The 21,281-nt window shown below is 28.5% G+C and overlaps 4 protein-coding genes across 6 annotated transcripts; 1 reads left to right on the top strand and 3 right to left on the bottom strand.

Annotated features, from left to right (window-relative positions):
* Positions 1–3,828: 3,828 nt before the first annotated feature.
* LOC129613461 (chromodomain-helicase-DNA-binding protein Mi-2 homolog) lies at positions 3,829–11,367 on the bottom strand. 2 transcript variants are annotated; one of them, XM_055527541.1, is made up of 9 exons: positions 11,158–11,367; positions 10,595–10,674; positions 10,291–10,531; positions 9,918–10,225; positions 8,714–9,848; positions 6,726–8,659; positions 5,848–6,655; positions 4,661–5,773; positions 3,829–4,600 (listed from the first exon to the last, which is right to left on the bottom strand). In XM_055527541.1, exons 1-9 carry the CDS (start codon positions 11,192–11,194, stop codon positions 4,437–4,439), a joined length of 5,820 nt encoding a protein of 1,939 aa, XP_055383516.1. In that variant the 5' UTR covers positions 11,195–11,367; the 3' UTR covers positions 3,829–4,436. The 2 variants fall into 2 exon arrangements, with proteins under 2 accessions (XP_055383516.1, XP_055383518.1); XM_055527543.1 differs by having other exon boundaries at positions 4,670–5,773.
* A 1,099-nt stretch (positions 11,368–12,466) lies between these two features.
* LOC129613558 (protein-S-isoprenylcysteine O-methyltransferase) lies at positions 12,467–13,808 on the top strand. The gene is made up of 4 exons (XM_055527672.1): positions 12,467–12,757; positions 12,836–13,207; positions 13,272–13,379; positions 13,435–13,808. Exons 1-4 carry the CDS (start codon positions 12,563–12,565, stop codon positions 13,612–13,614), a joined length of 855 nt encoding a protein of 284 aa, XP_055383647.1. The 5' UTR covers positions 12,467–12,562; the 3' UTR covers positions 13,615–13,808.
* A 482-nt stretch (positions 13,809–14,290) lies between these two features.
* On the bottom strand, positions 14,291–16,461 carry LOC129613581 (coiled-coil domain-containing protein 63). The gene is made up of 9 exons (XM_055527711.1): positions 16,396–16,461; positions 16,172–16,333; positions 15,773–15,877; positions 15,522–15,712; positions 15,280–15,454; positions 15,046–15,228; positions 14,836–14,986; positions 14,571–14,745; positions 14,291–14,507 (listed from the first exon to the last, which is right to left on the bottom strand). Exons 1-9 carry the CDS (start codon positions 16,459–16,461, stop codon positions 14,291–14,293), a joined length of 1,425 nt encoding a protein of 474 aa, XP_055383686.1.
* Positions 16,462–16,971: 510 nt separating this feature from the next.
* On the bottom strand, positions 16,972–20,897 carry LOC129613483 (lon protease homolog, mitochondrial). 2 transcript variants are annotated; one of them, XM_055527576.1, is made up of 10 exons: positions 20,472–20,897; positions 20,161–20,419; positions 19,328–19,749; positions 18,957–19,261; positions 18,649–18,878; positions 18,391–18,583; positions 18,140–18,327; positions 17,906–18,081; positions 17,301–17,852; positions 16,972–17,215 (listed from the first exon to the last, which is right to left on the bottom strand). In XM_055527576.1, exons 1-10 carry the CDS (start codon positions 20,805–20,807, stop codon positions 17,057–17,059), a joined length of 2,820 nt encoding a protein of 939 aa, XP_055383551.1. In that variant the 5' UTR covers positions 20,808–20,897; the 3' UTR covers positions 16,972–17,056. The 2 variants fall into 2 exon arrangements, with proteins under 2 accessions (XP_055383551.1, XP_055383552.1); XM_055527577.1 differs by having other exon boundaries at positions 19,328–19,701.
* Positions 20,898–21,281: the final 384 nt, after the last annotated feature.

The raw sequence follows: 21,281 nt of genomic DNA, 5'->3' as shown, positions 1-21,281 counted from the left end.
GTGAATATTAATTTTATGGAAGATGTTATAGCATTAATATTAGTGAAATTAAATCTTTAAATTAAAAATTTGTCCCTGTTCTTTTCTTAAATATTACATTATTAAATATAGAGAATTGCTATGTATCATTTTTAGTACAAAATATGCGTCGTATACTTTTCCGAAGTTTTAATTTTTAAATGGAAAATTTAAAATGGCCGCATATTCTAACATATTAAAATGTTAAGAATTACGAGTATATTTTATAAACGCACCCTTATATACCATTTACAAAATTATAAATAAAGAAAATTAATATTTGTGTTGCACATTCTTTTGTTATACATTCTACTTGTTATACATCCAATCTCTTAGGTTACTATTTAAGGTAACCTAAGTGAATACACATTGCTGGTGAAAGTATAATTTCAGAATATTGGCCGAGAAAAGTTGTTCGGATTGAGTAGTATTTGATGCACGAATCTATATTAAGTACTCTAGGCAAGATACTAAGAATCTACACGTAGAGTGTACAATAGATATTCTAAATTGCACTTCATTATCACCATAATGGATCTAGAAGTTTTATATAGAGTAGAATCAAAACTCTAATATTTAAATGGTACAAGACAATTCGAAAACAAATGAAAATTAACAATGGGTTGAATATTAGCGAATCCGAAAAAGCTAGTTTGATCCCAGCTAGTTCTGAATTAAAATCCGGTTCGGTTTAATTAAATTGAAATTAAAATTTTATATTGTCGCTTATTATGGTAAGCCCTAATTATATTTTGGTCTTAAATGAAATAAACGCTGATTTGAGTATAAAATCTTCTTCCAAATAAGTCAAAAAACAATTTTGCCAAATACACAAATTCCTTGCAATCACCTTGATAATTTCAAAAAAAAAATTTTTTTTTTGTACAAATAATTTTTTTTTAACTTATAATTTTTTCAAAGTAGGAAAATTTTTTTTTTTTATCAAACAATTTTATATTCTCAAAAGATAAAGAGATGTACTTAAGAGAAGAGTATAAATAACAAAAAAAAAAATAAAAATAAAAAAAAATTTACTATAAGAATCAAACCATCAACCCCATATTATCAATATTAAGAATGGTCTGTTGAATTGATGATTCCTACATAAATATAATATATATATATATATAGAGATTCTTGATGGCGATGAAAAATATTATAGAGGCACAAAATATATGTATGTATATGAATGTAAGCGCTGTATCAGAGAGTATATAATATAAGAGTTCAAAGTGAAAACAAGTCAAGGGCGATTAAATTAATTTCGTGATTTTTTTTTTTGGTTTTTTTTTTTCATGTTCCTTCAATAATTTTTAAGTTTCTACTCAGTCGCTTGTAAATAAGAGGAGTACACAGTATTAAGAGTATAAGGCAAATGAAAAAAAAAAATCCAAAAAAAAAACGGAATAGGTAAAGAAAGGACATACACACAGGTTTCGTCGTAGAAGAGCTTTGAAGTAGAAATTGTATATTTTTTTTTTTTTTTTTTTTTTTTTTTTTTCCTTTGTTCACTCCTAGAAGGAGCATAGGGCTAGTGCATGATTTCTCATGCACTAGTTTCATAGCGTCATAGGGTTTTAACTAGGTAGGTGACTAGCCTACCGTAGTTTTTATTTATATATTAATTATTTGAGGTTATTAATATTTACTATTTATTTTTCTTAGTTTTTTTTTTTTAATATCGATATTAGGAATATTTGAAAATTACTTGTATAATATTTTTATTAGTATTGTATATTAAGTTATAATAATATTGAATATAATTTTTATAGTGACCTGACCGGGGTTTGAACCCGAGACCCTTCGGTTAAAGGACCGGTGCCATAACCACTGCACCAATGGTCAGATGAAATTGTATATACCTTTTCGTATATATATATATATATATATAAAATTCTTGTTACGTTATTGTGAGGGTTTTGGATTTTTTTCTTTTTCTGCTTCTTTTCGGTATCTTTTTCTCCTAATAAACGTCTATGAATTTCATTTTTTTTTTTTGTTTCAATTTTATTTCACTTTAATTTTTTATTTTTTTTTATTTTGCTTTATACCGTTTTGCTCTTTTAAGTGTTAACCACTGTGACAACAAGAAGGATAAAAAAATTATTTTTTCACAGGATATTTATAGCGCTATCTGTGAACATTGCTATATACACGCATAAATATATACAGGTACATACCTACTTATAAAATATATTTTACGAGGATTTCATTATATTAACGGTTAGTAGATGATTTGGTTTTTTTTGTTTTTTGGTTTGTTTCTTGCTTCTTCTGATGTATTTTTAGGGTTTTTTTTTCTTCATTTTATAATATTATGAACGGAAAATTATATAAAGACTTAAAAAACGGATGTTATTGCTTGTTTAATGTAATTTAAAGGTTATGGATATGAAAAAGCCTTTAAACTAGATGAAATCAAAAAAAAAAAAACCATAAAGAATAAAAAAAGCAAGGCACAGTATGCTTTTAGCAATATAAAAATATTCTATTTCTAGTTGAAAATTTGTCATCAAGGTACAGAAAAACACAAATATAAAAGATTGAGCAATAGTATAGCCACTGAGGTATTATCATTATTAAGCATCACCATCATCATCATCATCATCATCATTTTAGCAATATCATAAAATAATTTTTATCATCATCAACACTATGTAATGATTATTAAAGAATACTTAGTTTTTGTATGTTGGTAGGTAATTTTATAGAAGATAAATTTTATTAGTGTCATTACGTAACTTGTGTACATTTATAAATGTTACAATTTTATAATGGTTTTTTTCTATAATGGTAAAAAAAAAATATATTTATGTAGGTATATAATATTATATTATATAAGTAGGTGTATGTAGAATGATGATTGTAATAATATTGTGATGATGTTAACATAAATGATAATATGAGGGTGTTTTGTTATTATTATACAAATTATATAATTTAATATATTGTATTATATATATGTACTATATATTTACAATTATAGAAATTGGTTGAATTTTTATATATCTATTTGAATGTATGTATATGCACAATATGCAACTTAAATTTATTGATATGAGCTTTTTAAATGGAATTTTTTTATTTAAAATTAATTTCATTTTATTGTATTCGTTTATTTTATTTCACATAATCATAGTTATACTCGTAAGTATATATTGTAGATATATTGCTGTAATTTTATAATAATTATTGTAACAGTCAAAATATAAATAGAGAGCTTAAAAAAATTTTGGTTCACAATTGTTTAATTCTAATTGACTTTTTTCCTTCTGTTTTTTTAACATTTCCTCTATTATACTTAATTCCGAATTCCTATAATGAAATAAGATTACATTTCAATTCGTATTGTATATATTAGGTATATATCATATACAGAGCCGGATTTTTACTATTGCCAAAATTTATTATAATCCGTAAAATCTTTGAATTAATCTTTACCTAATCTTTATTACTGTATTCTCAGTACTGAAATGGTTTGGAATAAATATGTAGTTTACAATATAATTGATAATTTCTTCAGGTTTTCTTTGTCAAACTAGAAATACGATGGCAATTTAATACATATTAATCCATATACAGTACAAATAATAAAAATAATTTCTATTGTATGTAATAAGATAGTATAAAATAAAATGGAAGGACTTTAATATGCAGCATTTTATTATTTTTTACACAATTGAATTTTCGCAAGTACTGTGTAAATATTGTCAGCAAAAACGTTTCAATGGATGTATAATAGCTACCTATTATTTTTTTCTTATTCCTTTGCATGTACAGGTGGTTTATAAAATTAAACAATTATTTTGGTTCTAAATTTTCCAAAAAAAAATTTTTTTTTTTTTATTTTTATTTAATTTAATACTTGTTTTAAAACTAAAGGACTTACATAATAAAAATTTTTGAATTTTAAAATATTTCTACTTTAAGTTCATTTTTCATTTAATTTTCACGGATTAATGAATCTGATACAAATATTTTTTAGATTAACTACGCACAGATTATATTTCTTTATTAAAATGTCATTTAATTTATAAAACGAATTATGTATCTTTTTATTGTTTCCACTCATTTGAAATTTGTGTTTATTTGGAATGAAAATTTTCTATTTTATCTTTTTTTTTTTTTGCTTTTTTCCTTGTGTTGAAAATTTTAATACATATTACAATTATAATAATATGAAATTTTATATTAAAGCAAAAAATATATCAATATGTAATGTGTTAATACAAATTTGATTTTTGTTAAAATATTTAAACTAATTTTTTAAAATTAAATTGTGAAATAATATATATTATAAATCTTTATAAATTAATGCGAAAATTCCCTTAAAAACTGAAAATATATGCATACAATTACATATAACAACATATTATCAATATATTATAATTAATTCAATTTTAAAGTAAATTATAATTTCAATTAGATGAATTAGTATTTGCGTTAGGGAAATTGTTAGATGTATTCTGCCCTGGTACTGAAAATGTTGGTCTAAATGAAGAAAAATTGCCTGCCGGACCTCCAACAAAAGCAGGTAATGTTGAACCTTGAAAACCAGCTGGAAATTGTGGCATTGTTTGCACTGAAAAAATTAATCAAATTCAAATAATTTATATAAAATATATATAACAAAAATTTTTACATAACAAACCAGGATTGTGTGCATTTCCAGCTGTAGCTGCTAATCTAGACAATATAGATCTTTCTGACATTTGTAAACGCTGGGCAACTGGTGGAATTCTCGCTAATGTAGCTGGTAATCTTGATACATCACTTTTCATATCAGATAGGAGTTCTTCTAATTGATTAAGGACTTTGTGTAAAACAGCATTAGCAGGTTTATTCCCAGCTAAAGATTCCTTACTTAAATGTTGATGAGATTCAGCTAAGCATTCAACTTCAGCAAATCTAGCATTCAATGACATAGCAGGATGATTTGGATCTTGTGACAAATTCAAATATGCTGCGCGCCTTAACTGCTCTTCTATAACTAAGGCTTGTTCTAACAGTTTAAACCGCCTTGCGAGAAATTTATTTTTGATTTCAAGAAAATTGCCTTTACCAACATCCATTTTAAACGGCTCATTTATTATAGCAAATCTTATGTCATTCTGAATATCTTGCCAACGACCGTACCCATGTGTAACAATTCCAGCTAAAAGCCAATAATCGTGACGGCGGTGCCATATTTCGTATTCTCTGCCAGGAACCGCAGCTTTTTCTTCGTTAAGCCAAAGTGTATGAAGTTCAGTAAAACCACCATCAGCAATATTGAACATAAAATTCCTTTTATGTACTTCCAAAGTTTCTTCAGTTTTTACATCTTTGCGCTCTTTGGGTTTTTCGATTTCTCCATCGTCTTTTATTATAACAACATCGTCGTCATCATCTTGATCAACCGGTACGGGAAAAGTTTTTTCTGATTTATTTGCATCCATATTAGAATCTTTTACATCTTTTTTATCGTCTTCAGTTTTCGCTTTGCTTGCCTCAGAATCTCTCACCTCTTTTTTTAAAGAGAGTGGTTCGTTCGAATTTATTTCATTCTCCTCTTTAGATCTATCTTTATTAGATTTTTCGAGTTCTGACTTTTCGTCTTTAATAGCAAAATTTTCAGTCTTAACAACATCAGTAGTTTTATCAGGATCGTCTTGAACAGTTTTATCATCTTCTTTTTCAGATTGTGGAGCTGGACTTGCTGCTGCACTTGTCGATGGTGTCACAACGGTACTTGGTGTTGTACTTTTTTCGCCACCTAAATTTAGTAAATTTAAAAAATAGACATGAAGAAAAATATATACTTAAAATAAGAAAAAAGTATACGCTTACTTTCGTTAGAGTTATTATGATTTTGATTTTGATTTGATCTCACGGGTTCACAAGGTTTTCTTATAAGTTCTGGCATACTGTAATATCCATTTATGTGCTCAAATTCTTGCACCTTTTTTCTTATTAAAGACATAACACCAATACGAGTTAAAACATGTTGCCTGCTTAAACCTTCTCTAGGAACACCATCCGCATACGTCTCGGAATTGTCAGCTCCAGGCTCACAAAGGTGTCGCATGAATAACGAAACGTAGGCCTTAAAATTTCTTTCCGATTTTCCTCTTAAATCACGAACTAACCATTGTGAATTAAAAGCATCCTGTGGTGGCATACCGTAGCGCATTATAGCGTTCAGGAAACTCTTGCGTTGTCGGGCATTAAATCCTAAGATTTCAATATTACCTCCAACCCTAGCTAAGAGTGGTGGAAGTGGTCGATCGCGGTCTTCTCTTCTTTCCAATCGACGTTTTGCACGACGACTTATATCGCCATTCTCATTACGCTCATCGAAATCATCATCTTCACCTTCTTGATCTGATCCAGAATAATCGGAATTATAATCTGATACATTTTCCTGCCAATTTGCGTCATCTCTAGACTCAGTAGTAACCACGCCACCGTCTGTATAATTCACCTGCTTACGGACACGTTTACCTTTGCCAAGGGTTCTACCAACATCTTCTTGATGTTGTTCGTAATGGTGGCGTAATAATTTGACCCAATAAGCAGGATCAGAGTTTTCGGCTTCTTGCTTAATAACTTCAGTCTCTTCTTCTTGATTTTCTTCTTTTGTAGCATATGAGGCAACCTGGTTAAAATATTTTATAAAAATAAAGTTTTTAAACTATTAGATCAATATGTAATAAGCAGCTTTTTACCTTGAAAGATGACAAATATTCATTTGCCCAGCTTTCTTTTTCCTCTATTCCTCTATTGGAACGATCTAAAAGTTCAGCCACCGCCTTATCATCATAATGTATAGCTTCATCTTCTTTTTGATCTTCTTTGAAAAGTTCTTCAGTACCAAATCTTAAAATATCGTCTAACTCTTGTTTTGTGAAATTGGCACCTTTGCCTCCTATTCCTGGTCGAACAACCAAATGTGTTAACATCATTTTCCGTTTAGCTACTTGAGTAACTCTCTCTTCAACTGAGTTACGAGTAACAAAACGATAAATCATTACTTTATTGGCTTGACCAATTCGATGAGCTCTAGAAAATGCTTGAATATCGTTATGAGGATTCCAATCTGAATCATAAATTATAACAGTATCCGCTGTGGCTAAATTAATTCCTAAACCGCCAGCTCGAGTACTTAAAAGAAATGCAAATTGAGGAGCTCCAGGTGCATTGAAGCGATCGATGGCTTCTTGTCGTAAATTTCCTGTAATTGATCCATCGATTCTTTCATATTTATATCCCTCACCCTCCAGAAAATCTTCTAAAATATCCAACATTTTCGTCATTTGAGAGAAAATTAAAACACGATGACCGGTTTCTTTGAGTTGTTTAAGCATTTTAGCTAAAAGTATTAATTTTCCAGAGGCTTTCGTCATCGCCTGTAGTTCGTATCCTCCACCAGATGTCAGCGGGGCTTCTTCTGAAGCAGCTGGAAACAGGTATGGGTGATTGCAACATTTTTTAAGGTCCATCATTATGTTAATGAGCGAGCAGGAGTTCCCACCAGACTTGGAGTTGAGAGCTTCAAAATTTCTTGTTAATATATATTTATAAAATTTCTTTTGCATAGGCGACAATTCTACGCGAACTATGAATTCCGATTTTGAAGGCATATTTTTTAACACATCAGCTTTCAAACGACGCAGCATGTGTGGTCCTAACATATCATGCAATCTCTTCACTTGTTCCTCTTTTGCAACATCTGCAAATTCACTCTGAAAAGCTTGGAGGTCATTGAATTTTTCGCGATTCAAAAAGTTTAATAAGTGGAAAAGTTCCTCCAAGTTATTTTGCAGTGGTGTACCAGTTAACAGTAATTTGTAAGCGATACTGTAACTGTTCAACACTCTGAAAAATTTACTCTGGTTACTTTTTAATCTATGTGCCTCATCAACTACAAGTACAGCCCAATCTATTGACCCTAAACAAGCTGAGTCCATTGAAACTAATTCATAACTCGTCAGCAAAACATGAAATTTTATTGTATTAGATCTGATACGCGAGGCTTTGCCACCAGCTCTAACAGCGTTTTCTTCAAAAGATAATTCATTCTCTCTTATCACAATTCTTGATTCCTTCAATCCAACGTAAGTAATCACATAAAATTCTGGTGCCCATGTTTCGAATTCTCTTTCCCAATTAATAATTGTTGATAATGGAACCGCTACCAAAAACGGCCCTTTACAATGCCCTTCTTTGTAAAGAGAATAAAGGAACGTAACTGTCTGTATTGTTTTTCCAAGACCCATTTCGTCTGCCAAAATAGTATCTATATTATTAGCCCATGAATATCGTAACCAATTTAATCCCTCCATTTGATATTGATGCAACTGCATACCGGTCTCGTCTAAATATTTTGGTTGAACTTCTAATTTTTTTGACAAATTAGTGACTGGTTTTTCTGGAGGTGGAGTAAATCGTTTTATTGTTCTGTCTTCATCCTCATCTTTATTTTTTGATTTGCGACCTTTTTTTCCTTTCCGACGTATATTTGCCTCATTTAGGCAAGCTGCTCTTAGATCGTGATAATATTCAATGGCATTTTTTAAGCCAGGAATATCTTCAGTTTCTTCCTCCCAAGTAGCCATATCATATCCCAATTCTCGCCATTTGACAAGATAAACGTTGCTACCTAAAATTAAAAGCAAAATTCAGTTTTAATATATTATTTCAAATATAAATTTACCATCTCTTGCTGTTCTATGATTAATAACACGATGTACAATTAGCCATTCTGGTTTGACTCCATATCGATAATAATTTTCTTCCAAGTACGTTTCATCGCAAAGTTTGCTATCACCTTCTCCTCCAAGGGTTTTGTGTTTTTGGATTCGCAAATATCTATTGTCAGCTTCATCAAGAGATTCTTCAAATTTAGGGGGTTCCTCCATGTCAAATTTGCGAACAAACATTCTTAACATGAGTGAATGATGTACGTCAAGTTGCAATTCTGAAACCCATTCACAGTTCCAATAAGAACGATCTTTCATTTTTACAAAATATTCTCTTTCTCTCGGAGGTTTTTTCTTTGATGAGCCCTCACCTCCTTTAGATTCTTTCCATCGCCATGTTAAAATTTTAACCGCTTTACCAGATAAAGGCGGGCAACTGCAGCGTGGACAACGCCAGTCGCCGTCTGGTATAGTATCAAGAGGAGGATTTAAACAAAATGTGTGATAGGCTGATGGGCAAGAGTCACAACATAAAAGTTCACCACCATCCTTACATACTCTGCAAAATTCCTGATGCTCATCGTCGTCATCAGCCTCCATAGGACCTTCAGCTTCGCACTGTGGACATGACCACTTACCTTCAGGTGCCTCTTCAAGTTCAGGCTCTAGGCAAACTAAATGATAAGCACGGGGGCAAGTATCGCAAAGAATAATTTCACCACCTTGCTGACAAACTTCGCAGTAATCTTGGTGTTCAATATCTTCTGGTTCAATTTTGCTTTTATTAGTTTTCTTCTTACGTTTGTATTTATTGCCAATTTTAGTTTTGGCTTTTTTGACAACAGCAGGAGCTTCTGTTGAATTTTCATCACTTTTTGTGTTTGCTTCCCTAGCACTTTCTTCTGATTTTTGAAGCATTTTTTCAAATTCTAAATCAGAGTCTCGTTCAGATGCACTAGCCTCTTGATCATCGTCAGAACTGTTTCTTCTGCGTTTAGCTCCAAATTTTATTTTTAAAGTTGGTATTCTACCAGAACCTTTCCTTCCTTTTTTTCCTCTACCTCTTTTCTTTCTTGATACCCTTTGTTCTGGTTCTGGCTCTCTTTCAGGTTCTGGCTCCTCTTCCTCACCTTCTTCTTCTTCATCGGACTAAAATAACATAATGCATAAATAAGTTTTTTAGAATTTATGTACCTAGTCCGTTTTAAAATTGCTTACCTTAGAAGATCTTGATTTAGCAGTTTTATTCTGCTCATTTTCTTCTTTTCCAAATTCGTCATCCTCTTCTTCTTTTCCTGCAGAATTCTCCAAATTGGGGTTATCTTCTGTGAATTCACGCCACTTAGCGGCAACAAGCATCATCAATTTTGGCATTGGTACCTTTGGATTTTCTTTTTGTAGAATAGGACGAACATGCTGTTGAAACAATTTGTATGAAGTTAAGCTTTGATATTCACTTTCAGTAAAATCAATTGAAACATCATTAAGTCCAAAAGCCGAACAAACATCCTCTACACCAGGCATGCCTAAGAAAAGGAAAATATATATCCAATTAATACAAAATATTATTTGATGATTATATTGCGCTAACCCGCATTTGAAGAATCTTTTGAATCTTTAGCAGGTTCCTGATCTTTTTTTCTTCTGCTTTTTCTGGAGTAGGAGCTACCTTCACCTTCTTCCGCATGAAAGTCGCTTTCTTCTTCAGAATCATTCTTCTTTCTTCTCTTTTTTTTACGAGTTTTTTCTTTGTCATTTTTTCCACGACGTCTTTTATTTTTCTTTCGTTTCTTATTTTCATCTGGCTCGTAATCATCATCGTCATCATCCTGCTGCAAAATTTATAAGAGAGCAACATTAAGCATACTTTGCTTTAAAACAAATTCTTTACTTACATTTACTTTAAGAGGGGTCTCATCAGAATCAGCAGAAACTTCAGCAGATCCTGCAGGTTGTTCATCTTGGAATTCCTTTCCTGTAGTATAAAAAATATATACATATAAATAAACCACATTATATACATATATTTGAACCAGATTTCGTTGCAATTTTTTTTTCTTTAGAAACTTTTGCTTTCAAATAACTGCCCTTAAAGGTAAAAGATACTCTTTTTTTTTCATTGGAAATATACTTAAATGAAATTCGATAAATTTTTTTTATTGAAGCAGAATAATTTTTGGGCTAAAAATGGCGACTAAATTTTAGAACTCCTTTCATATTTCTTCCCCCTTAACCCCTTAAAATTACAATTTTAAAACTTAATTTTATACAACCTATTTGGAATTTTTTGCATTCAATTTGAAAAATTAGAAGGATGGACTTATTCAAATGTTTTCAAATAAATAACATTCCAGAATAAAGATCAAAATTATTATTTATAAAAATACTTTTTCGCCCCCTTTTCCTATCTTATTAAACAAGAAAGCTAAATGTCACTATATCAAAGACTATTTTTTACCTTGAAAAGAATCATCGTTCTCATCATCTGTAGCCATAGTTCTTCTTTATTGTTCAACTAATTAAATGAACGCAAACTAATGAAATAGATAAATATTCAATTTTATTTATTTATAATTTTTACAATTATTTCACACTGATATCAATGCCGCTTTTTTATCAATGGCGGCTACAAATAAAAAATTTACGGAGAGTTTAATGTCTTTTTGTCTGTAACAGTGTTACCGTCTTTGCAAATTTCGAAATATATAGAGCCATCTGTATCCGTCATGATGACTGGTAAACGAAAAAAATTTTATATTTTTATCGATAGAGTATTTTTACATCCATAGCAAGCTAATTGGTTATTTTTATATAGTATTCATTATGCAACCTTGGTTCAATATTGAGTTAAAACTTGCCAGTTTTAGCACATTTAGAATACGAGTATTCAAAATGGCTTTTGTAAAATGCTCTCATATTGTGAAAACTGCGTTAACTGAAAAAAGTATCGTTCTTTACTGTATATTATTTATAAAAATATTGACGAAGTATTTTACATTACTTCAAAATCGTTTGTAATGAAAGTTTTTATATTAGTGTCGGTTATAAATAAAAAATTAAATAAATAAAAAATATTTAATACCAATATTTTAACGTTGAGAAAATAGAAAACTATTTAGAAACTTAGGTGTTTTCACGGTAGAGAATGAAATTTTAACATTATATTATTGAAAAATAAGAAATTTTGACTCGTAAATGTGTTTTTTTCTTAATAGAAATCAATATTTAATTTTTTTTTGACAGGTTGCGTTAGTTTTGACTTGTGCATACTTTACTCTCTTTAGTATAACTGAGTCATTTTTAATCAAGTTATTTATTTCAAATAATTTTCATAGAACAACCAGCTTGAATTTAACCGCCGGCGATAAAATAACTTAAAATCCTTCTTTACAAGAAGGTGGTTTTTTTTCGACTTCATCTTTTTGATTTTACAATTCCGCTCTTATTCTAGGTTATCAACGGAATTTGTCCGCCGTTGCCGTTCACCACTTTAGTTCTATTTTTACAATAATTGTAATGTATTCTTTAAGTTTTATCTCCTGAAGGGATTCTTATGGTTTCCGTTAATTCTTGTGATTATTTAAAAAGAAATTATTTTTGATAACACAAACAAGGTGTAGCATTAAAAATGTAGATATTATTTAGACTTGACGTGTGAAAAACAATTGTATGTAAAATCGGAAAGTCTCCAGTGGTATTGAAATGACATGTTTTTATTTTGAAAGTTTTATACACAATTATAATTATTTAGTCAAATTTATTACAAATATTTGCAAAAGAGCATTTAGATACTATATTATTGCTGTAATAGAAAAATGTGCAAATATTGAATTTATTTTTAAATTAAGTTAAATCAAATCAATATGCTTTGCTTTGAAGGGAAATTAAGTTTAGTTTGTTTTTCTGTTACTGCCATTACAATATTTACTTTACTAGCACCACAATTATTTTTTCAAATAGTTCCAAATAAATACAATGCTATATTTTGGGGACCGGCTTTTTATTATGCTCTCATCAATATGATTTTGAGATATAAATTAAAAGGAGATTCATATCAAGTAGGTTCATTTAATTTTTTATTAATTGTCATATATTTTTTTTACAAGTACCTATTTAAGATATATTATGTATTTTAGATTGGAATACGTGCATCATTTTTAGGATTTACTTTTACAGTTAGTGCCCTAATTTTGTGCTATGCTCCTTTTCAATATAAAAGTTTTGGAATATATGGAATGACTATGTCATTATTCCATTACACAGAATTCTTAACGTTAGCTTGGTCAAACCCAGAAAATTTATCAGTTAGTAGCTTCATTTTAAATCATTCAGTTCAGTATGCTATTGCTGCCATTTCAAGTTGGATAGAATTCATAGTAGAAATATATTTTTGGCCGAATATGAAATGTTATTGGATATTATGGGTTATCGGTTTCACTATATGCTTTATTGGTGAATTTCTAAGAAAATTGGCTATGATAACAGCAAAACGCAATTTTACTCATTTGGTAAACATGGAAATTCGGTGTTTTTATTTATTTGCTTATAAACCATTATTTTATCTATTTGAAGGTACAATTTGAGAAAAGAAAAGGCCATAAATTAATTACACATGGTATATACAGGATTATGAGACACCCATCATATGTAGGATGGTTCTGGTGGTCAATTGGCACTCAGGTTGTAATATAAATTCAGCACTCATATAAACTTATTAAATTTCTTATGAATTTAGATAATATTATGCAATCCTATTTGCACCATACTTTATACAATTGTAAGTTGGAAATTTTTCAGTGAGAGAATTTATATAGAAGAAATAACATTAATAAACTTTTTCGGAAAACAATATTTCGATTATCAAAAGAAGGTTGGCATAGGAATACCATTTATTAAAGGATATCAACTGGAATAAATTTTTAAAATGAAAAAAAAAAATTGTATTTTGTACTAAATTTTTTTATTTTATATATCTACATTATGTATTATAAATTTGTAAAAATGTATTCCAAAATAATTTTTTAATAGAAGATTGTATATAAATTCCATTTTTTATACTAGAAATCGAATTAATTTTAATATTTTAAATGGATTAAAAATTCTGTTAAAATAAAATATATATAATGCAGTTATTTATCAAGTTATTAAAATGAATTAATGCTAGTCTTTGTAGTAACTTATAAAGTACCTATTTAAAATTTTACTAATTTAAGCTAATAAAATATAAGTTTCTTGTGAAAAATATCATTATAAATAACTTAAAAAACTTTTTAAGCTAATTGTAAAATAAAATTGCACAAATTACTTATTAATTAATGAAATTTGAAGAAAAGAATAAAATAAAATTTTTCTAAGTTCAGTATGTATGTATAAAAGTTATTACATATAAAATAATTCAAAAGTATTAAATCTAGAAGATACAAGTAAAATTTTTCCTTCGTCCATGGTCCCTTGATTCGAAAACATTTATTAAAAACTTAAAATTGGAATATGTTTTCAAGAGAAAATAACTTTTAACACTTTTAAACTTCAAAAATTTAATAATGAAAATTAAATGTGATTTAGTAATTAATGGTAAAAAACAAGTTTTTCTAAGATTTGCCTTTTACTGAATCTTTAATATTGAATTTAGGAATACGATCCTTTTTAGATAATATTTTCGTTGATATATCTTCAGTGTTAATATTACTTATAAGACCATTAATTCGACGATCAATAATCCCAAGAAATAATTTTGCATTGTGAACGGATATAAAATGTTTAGCACTTAAAACATTTAATATCGGGATATCTTCACATTGAATTAACCTATCAAAATAAATAAGAATAATTATTTTCAACAGTTTTGAATGTAATTATTAAAAAATTTACTTAAATAAATCTTCAATTCCCTCCAATAATAAATTAAGTTCATTATCAATAGTTTGTCTTCTGTTAGTAGATTCTTCATAATCTTTTTGAAACGAATTTTTCATATTAGTTAAATAATCTACAGCTTCAGTTTTTTTCTTTTGAGCAATTTCAATACTTTCAGCCTTTTGTTTTTCTATTTGAATGTTTTAAAAAAAAAAAAATGTGTTAGTTAAATATAATAAAAACTATGTATACATATTAAATTATGTTGAAATAAACCAACCTATGTCTTCATTCAAAGTCATAACAGTCTCATTCAAAGTTTCTACTTCATAACTTAATTCGTTAACATAATTAAAGAGTGCAAAATTTTCTTCTTCTTGTGTAGTAAATTGTGAGGCTACTTTATCAAGATTATCTTCTTTACATGTTTCCTACAATAAACTTAAACTTAAAAACTAATAAAATAAATACTTTTAAGTTAAAATTTCACCTTTATACAAGATATTAATTCATTATAATTTTCTAATTGTTTTTCGAATTCCTCTCTTAACTGAATTTTCTTTTGAATTTCACGTTCTTCTAAATCAGAATTTATTCGTTTTTGGCCTTTAATATTATAAAATTGTTGGAGTTTGTCATCGTGTTCTAATTTTCGTTGAACTTCACGCATTTCCTACAATTTTAAATTATAATTTCCTATAATTTTAAATTATAATTTTATTACTTGTATGTGAAGCATTTTATCAGTTTCATTTCGATCCTTCAATGCTTGTAATTTTGTGCAAAGCTCTTCTCTTTGGTCAAAAGCTAAAGTTGATTGATCAACTAGTTCCATTATATATTTTTTACCTTGATTAAATTGTGTAACCATTGACTGCCACATTACATTAAAGTGAGAACTATAATTATAGTGTTAGATTATAAATTTATTACTAAAAAATTATAGTCACATTAATATTTAGATACCGATCTTGTAAAATATGATTGATTGATTCTCTTAATTTAAATATTTCTGTTAATACATCACTGCTTTTTTTATTTACAACATCCAAACGATTTTCAAGTTTAACAACATTTTTTTTAACTTTTTTAATTGTTTCCTTATAAATACTGTCCGTAACTTCATTCTTTCGTAAAGATTCAATTTCCTTTTCAAGCTGAAATATAAGATGCTAAGGAAATTACATATGTTGAATTAAATATTTCATTTATCTTACCTTTCTAATATGCCCATTTAATTCTTTTATGGAAAATTTTTCATTTTTCAATTTTTTTTGTTCTTCCGCTAAAACATCATAAATTTTCAATAAGCGCATTTCTTCCTGTAAACGTTTTTTAATAATTAACACTTGACTTATTTTTCATTTAGGATATAAGGTAAGAGATTTTGTTAATATTAAATAAATTTTTTAAGAGTATGTAGCCTCTACTAATATCTACCAAGCCGCTACTTAATATCTACATTTTGTTCTAAATCAAATTGATCTAGCAAAAACGGTTTTTCGAAAAAAATTTGATGTTTAATAATTAAGAAAAGTAAACTCAATAAAATTATAATTTTTATAATAAATTGTCTTTATGTTATAGAAGGATTTGGAACTTCGTCAACAAATTACTTGATTTTCTTTTTTTGAATGAACACCATCTTCAATGAAATGAATTTCAGTTTTGATATTTTCATGTTCTTTTTGCAGCAGTTTTATTAGCTTTTCCTGTTTAATAAGTAGTGTTTTCTTATCTTCCAATAAGCTTTTTAATTCTAAATTTAATTTTCGCAACTAAAAATATTTTTTAAAATTATTTTAATAAATTATTCACAATGAGGAAAATTAATGTGTACTTGTTGTTGCAGTCGTAATAATTCATTTTCGGCCAATTGGTCAAGTTCTGCTTGCTCCGTAGCCATGTCTTTCTACAGTTTTTGATTTCACTCAAATCAAAACAAAAATTTCAATTAATTTCTTTTAGTATTTTTTAGTAAGAGAAAATTAAATAAAATAATCCAACGAATTTTACAGAATTAAATTTACAATGTCCACACATTTTCATTAATTGTCTTGTTTGTTAGAAGAAACTTTGTTTTTTTATTTTAGAAGTTGTCTTAGTGATGGAATTCGTTACTAACTCATTTTCATTAGTTATAGATTATAATCATCATGCTGTTTTGTTAAATAATTAATGTTTATTGAAGGTATGGTAGTTAATTCTTATATACATATAAACTAGATTTTTTTGATATGGGGGCAGAAATTAAATAGTGTGATATTAATGATTTCGTTACTTAATATATTTATATGATTACAATTTTAGAAATTTAATTTTCTTTTACTATTTCATTACAATAATTAAATCAAATACTGAAAGTAAAGAAAGAATTATACTATCAATATTTTATATAAAAACAAAACTCGCAAGATTTTTGTAAAAAAAATTCAGCGTATTTTATTAAAAAACAATATTTTGTAAACATATCCTAAAACAGTAACAAATAAAAAACACTTTTAATCCTTCTTGGAATTTTCGAATGCAATGTTATATACTTCATCGTAGTGTGATACAAAATGAACATCAATATCTGACACAATGTATTTTGCAAGCTCTGTGTAATCTCTTTTATTTTCGCTGGGTAGAATAATTGTATTAACACCACTTCGTTTTGCCTGAAAAAAAAAATACAAAGATAAATTTAATAATTATGTAATTGCATTTTTCTAGAATTTAAGTTTTAAATGGAGTAAAATATACCGCAATTATTTTTTCTTTGATTCCTCCTACAGGTAACACCTTTCCCTTAAGTGAAACTTCCCCTGTCATTGCAATATCGGGTCGTAGTGGTTTATTTGTTGCTAAACTCAACAAGGCCGTTACTATTGTTATACCAGCACTTGGTCCGTCTTTTGGTGTTGCACCTTCCGGCACATGTAAATGAATATGCCCGGTATTTAAGAAATTATTTTTGGGATCAATTGAATTTAGGAAATTTCTTGCCACCGTTAATGATATTTGTGCAGATTCTTTCATAACATCTCCTAAGTTTCCAGTTACAAAAATTGAGCCATCACTTTCTTTTTTATCTGCTTTTGTATCTGGTATACGACGTTTTTCAGTTTCAATATATAATGTTGATCCACCCATAGAAGTCCAAGCCAATCCCATAGCGACACCAGGTGGCGTTTTTTCATACATTCGTTCGTTGGAGAACCTGGGTTTTCCCAAGTAATCAGATAACGAGTCAGAAGTGATTATTGCGTTTTCAATTTCTTTGTTCACAATCTTATAAGCTACCTTCCGTACCAACTAAAAAAATTGTGGTAATTATTATGTGTTTAACAATGATTAAAATATATTACTTTTTCAATATGCTTCATCAAATTTCTTACTCCTGATTCCCTACAATATAATTTAATTAAACTAGTTAAGGCTTCATCTTCTACTGTAACTTGTTCTTTGGTAAGACCGGAATCTTTGAGGGCATGAGGAAGAAGATATTGATTCCCTATAGCTAGTTTTTCTTCAGCCACATATCCTAATATTTTTTATGAATTTAAAACAACTATAGTAGAAAATGAAAATAAAGGCTTTACCTGACATTTCAATCAATTCCATTCGATCTCTTAATGGTTCAGGAATCGTATCAATAACATTAGCCGTGCATATGAAAAGAACATGTGATAAATCCACAGGTACATCTAAATAATGATCTAAGAAGTTTGCGTTTTGCTCAGGATCTAATAGTTCTAACAATGCAGAGCTCGGATCGCCTTGATAACCCCTTTAAAATATTTTTGAAACTTCTTGATACTCTGTTTTACGACAATATACTTTTAAAACTTACTTTCCTATTTTGTCTACTTCGTCAATTAAAACGAGAGGATTCTCAGTTTGTGTCTTTTTTAAACATTGTATAATTTTGCCAGGCATTGCTCCTATATAAGTTCTACGGTGACCTTTGATTTCAGCGACGTCGGTCATACCACCGACACTAAATCGAAAGTATTCTCGATTAAGAGCTCTTGCTATTGATTTAGCTAAAAATATAAATTATTATGTTTTTTAAATTTCTAAATAACTTTTTAAGTCTAATCTTTTATACCTATACTGGTTTTACCAACACCGGGAGGACCATGAAAACATAAAATTTTGCCTTGTGTGGATCCCTTCAGTTGGCTGATTGCTATAAATTCTAAAATTCGCTTTTTAATACTTTCCATTCCATAATGATCTTCATCCAATATTTTTGTTGCATCAGCAAGATTTAAATTTTCTGTACTTGTCACGCCCCAGGGTAGTGTTGTAAGCCAGTCCAAGTAATTTCGAGTAACACTGAAAATATAAAATTATATAAGTGCATGCATATGTAATATATATGTAAAGAAAAAATGTTTTTAAAAATTTTCTTACTTAAATTCTGAACTGTGGCTTTCTAAGAAATTTAATTTGTTCAATTCTTCATCAATAACAGTCATAACAGCCGCTGGCACAGTTTTAGCTTTCAATTTTTCCCTATATTTTTCACCCAATGCATCTTTATCTTCTTTTTCAATGCCCAATTCTTTTTTTATAACTTTCAATTGTTCTTGTAAAATATATTTCCGATGCTGTTGCTTCACTTTTTCTTCAACTTCTCGGCCGATTTTCTGTTGAAGTTTTGACAATTCCAATTCTTTTTTTAGAAGATTTAATGATAAATATAATCGCTTTGAAATCTAAAAATAAATTATGAAACAAAGTTAAATAGAACAAATATGTTTTTGTGATTACGCAATACATACATCTGTTTCATCCATAATACCCTGCAGCTCATTGGGTTCTGCTGCAGAAAGAGATGCACCTAAGTCAGCCAAATACACTGGATTATCTATTATTCGTTGATTTTGATGAAGCATTTGTTGCAAACTTTCTCGATATAAAGGATTCAGAGATATGATATCACGTATTGTTTTGATAACTTCTTGAGTCAAAGCCTTGATTTCTTCGTTTTGTTTGAACGGAATATGTTTTACATTTTCAACTTCTACCATTAATACCGGCTGTTCTGTAGGTTTTTGTTCCTCAAGATTTTTTGGCTCTAATGTAATTTTGGGTTTAATGTGGTTGTTCCGTCGTACCTTCCTTCTTGATGATCTCTTTTCATCTGAATCTTCAGCTGATGTATATAGATTAATATTAAAAACAGGAAATTTGATTTTAACCTCTGTAGTATCGTGTATATGAAATTTGATAAATACAGAGATTGACTTCATGATGTGTTTAATATAATAAAACTAAATTGTATATTAGAAAAAATTTGGTAAAACATAAATTCGGAATATATGTATAGCTAGATAGGTAATAATGTATTGGTTTATTCTTTAATAATTTAATTTTCATAATTTACACAATTTTATCGTAGGTACAATAATACCTAGAAAGTTGCATGTTTTAGATGAATTTCCAAATTTATGCATGAGAAATGAATTAACTCGAAGGAAGTGTAATTTATATTTAATGAATTATATTATATTTCAATTTTTTAATCATTCATTATTGCCATACCATATTAAGTGAAGAATTTAAAAAACTTTAAATTTTAAAAAGATATTCGTAACATACTAGAAATACCTACGTTTTTCTTCAGGAGCTATATCTTCTATAAGTTGTTTCAAGACCTTAATTCTACGATGAGCTGTAACTACTAAACGCAGTCTATCTCCTAAATCTTGCATTTCTTGAACTTGTGCGAATGTTCCGGTACTATATACATCACTAATTGATTTTACTAATTCTTCTTCCGAATCACTATCTTTTTTCAAAAACAACCCTATATACGGTTGATTTAATTTGACTTTTCTTCTAATTACGTCTATAAGTAAAGGATTTGTAACCTAAAAACTTGAATCATAATAATTTTTAAAATAAAATATTTATTAATTTTACTTCAATAATTTTCATGAATCTTGGAAAGACGGGTGTTCTTCGAATAGCTACTAAAGGTAAATGTGGCCAAACTTCTGGAATAGCAACAGTTGCAGGAACTTGCCCTTGATTTTCTCCTTCATTTATAGGTTGTTCATCATCTGGTTCCTTTTTGGTGCTAAATGCTCTTATATGATACGGAGCAATTGAGGCAATATTGTATCGTGAATTAAAACTTTGAATATTCCATTTTGATTTAACATTGTTGATTAAACATCTATTAGTGCATTTTCTTGGAGTTAATAATAAACTATTTTTTGAATTAAGTAAGCGGATGCCTCTTAGAAGCAAACTCATATTTTTATATTTTCTATTTTATGATGAAATAATATACTAAAATAAAATTCACAAAAACAAAAGAAACTAAGTTACAATGTCCTTGCTAAATTAAATAACTTTCGAACAAAATATTTTGGGGGTTATGTTGTTTTTTTTTTGTACAGTATGTGAAGTTTTTGACATTCAACGGTGTAAAGTGGTTTTTAGAGACATCTAGGGGTAAGACTAATAATCTACGTGATAATACAGTTTTCCATATTTGTCGTAAAATGTCACTACTGATGATTTTTTTGTTCATATTTTTAATTTATCAGCCCTCATTAAAATTTTTTTTTTTGAAATAAAATTAAATTGATAAAATTGACGAATTGGATTTAAATTTTTTTCCAATAAAGCGTAAAGCTGGTAATGGTATTTGAATTTTCTTTTGAACTGAATATAGGTACTTTCTTTTGAACAGTATAAGTGGATTATCATAGCTTCAGAAGATTC

Source organism: Condylostylus longicornis, unplaced genomic scaffold, assembly GCF_029603195.1.
Source record: "Condylostylus longicornis isolate FDR11 unplaced genomic scaffold, ASM2960319v2 ptg000084l, whole genome shotgun sequence".
NCBI lineage: Eukaryota > Metazoa > Arthropoda > Insecta > Diptera > Dolichopodidae > Condylostylus > Condylostylus longicornis.
This window is presented reverse-complemented; position numbering and strand designations above follow the sequence as displayed.

Excerpts from the sequence above, each read along its gene's own strand:
- LOC129613581 (XM_055527711.1), bottom strand. The coding sequence starts at position 16,461 with ATGGCTACGGAGCAAGCAGAACTTGACCAATTGGCCGAAAATGAATTA. Across the intron at positions 15,713-15,772 it reads TAAATGGGCATATTAGAAAG|CTTGAAAAGGAAATTGAATC; the intron begins GTAAGATAAATG and ends CTTATATTTCAG. Across the intron at positions 14,508-14,570 it reads GGAATTGAAGATTTATTTAA|GTTAATTCAATGTGAAGATA; the intron begins GTAAATTTTTTA and ends TTATTTTGATAG.
- LOC129613483 (XM_055527576.1), bottom strand. The coding sequence starts at position 20,807 with ATGAGTTTGCTTCTAAGAGGCATCCGCTTACTTAATTCAAAAAATAGT. Across the intron at positions 18,879-18,956 it reads AGCCACAGTTCAGAATTTAA|TGTTACTCGAAATTACTTGG; the intron begins GTAAGAAAATTT and ends TTATATTTTCAG. Across the intron at positions 18,328-18,390 it reads GAAGTAGACAAAATAGGAAA|GGGTTATCAAGGCGATCCGA; the intron begins GTAAGTTTTAAA and ends AATATTTTAAAG.
- LOC129613558 (XM_055527672.1), top strand. The coding sequence starts at position 12,563 with ATGCTTTGCTTTGAAGGGAAATTAAGTTTAGTTTGTTTTTCTGTTACT. Across the intron at positions 13,208-13,271 it reads AACGCAATTTTACTCATTTG|GTACAATTTGAGAAAAGAAA; the intron begins GTAAACATGGAA and ends ATCTATTTGAAG. Across the intron at positions 13,380-13,434 it reads GGTGGTCAATTGGCACTCAG|ATAATATTATGCAATCCTAT; the intron begins GTTGTAATATAA and ends TTATGAATTTAG.
- LOC129613461 (XM_055527541.1), bottom strand. The coding sequence starts at position 11,194 with ATGGCTACAGATGATGAGAACGATGATTCTTTTCAAG. Across the intron at positions 10,675-11,157 it reads GAACGATGATTCTTTTCAAG|GAAAGGAATTCCAAGATGAA; the intron begins GTAAAAAATAGT and ends TTTATACTACAG. Across the intron at positions 10,226-10,290 it reads AAAAGATTCTTCAAATGCGG|GCATGCCTGGTGTAGAGGAT; the intron begins GTTAGCGCAATA and ends TCCTTTTCTTAG.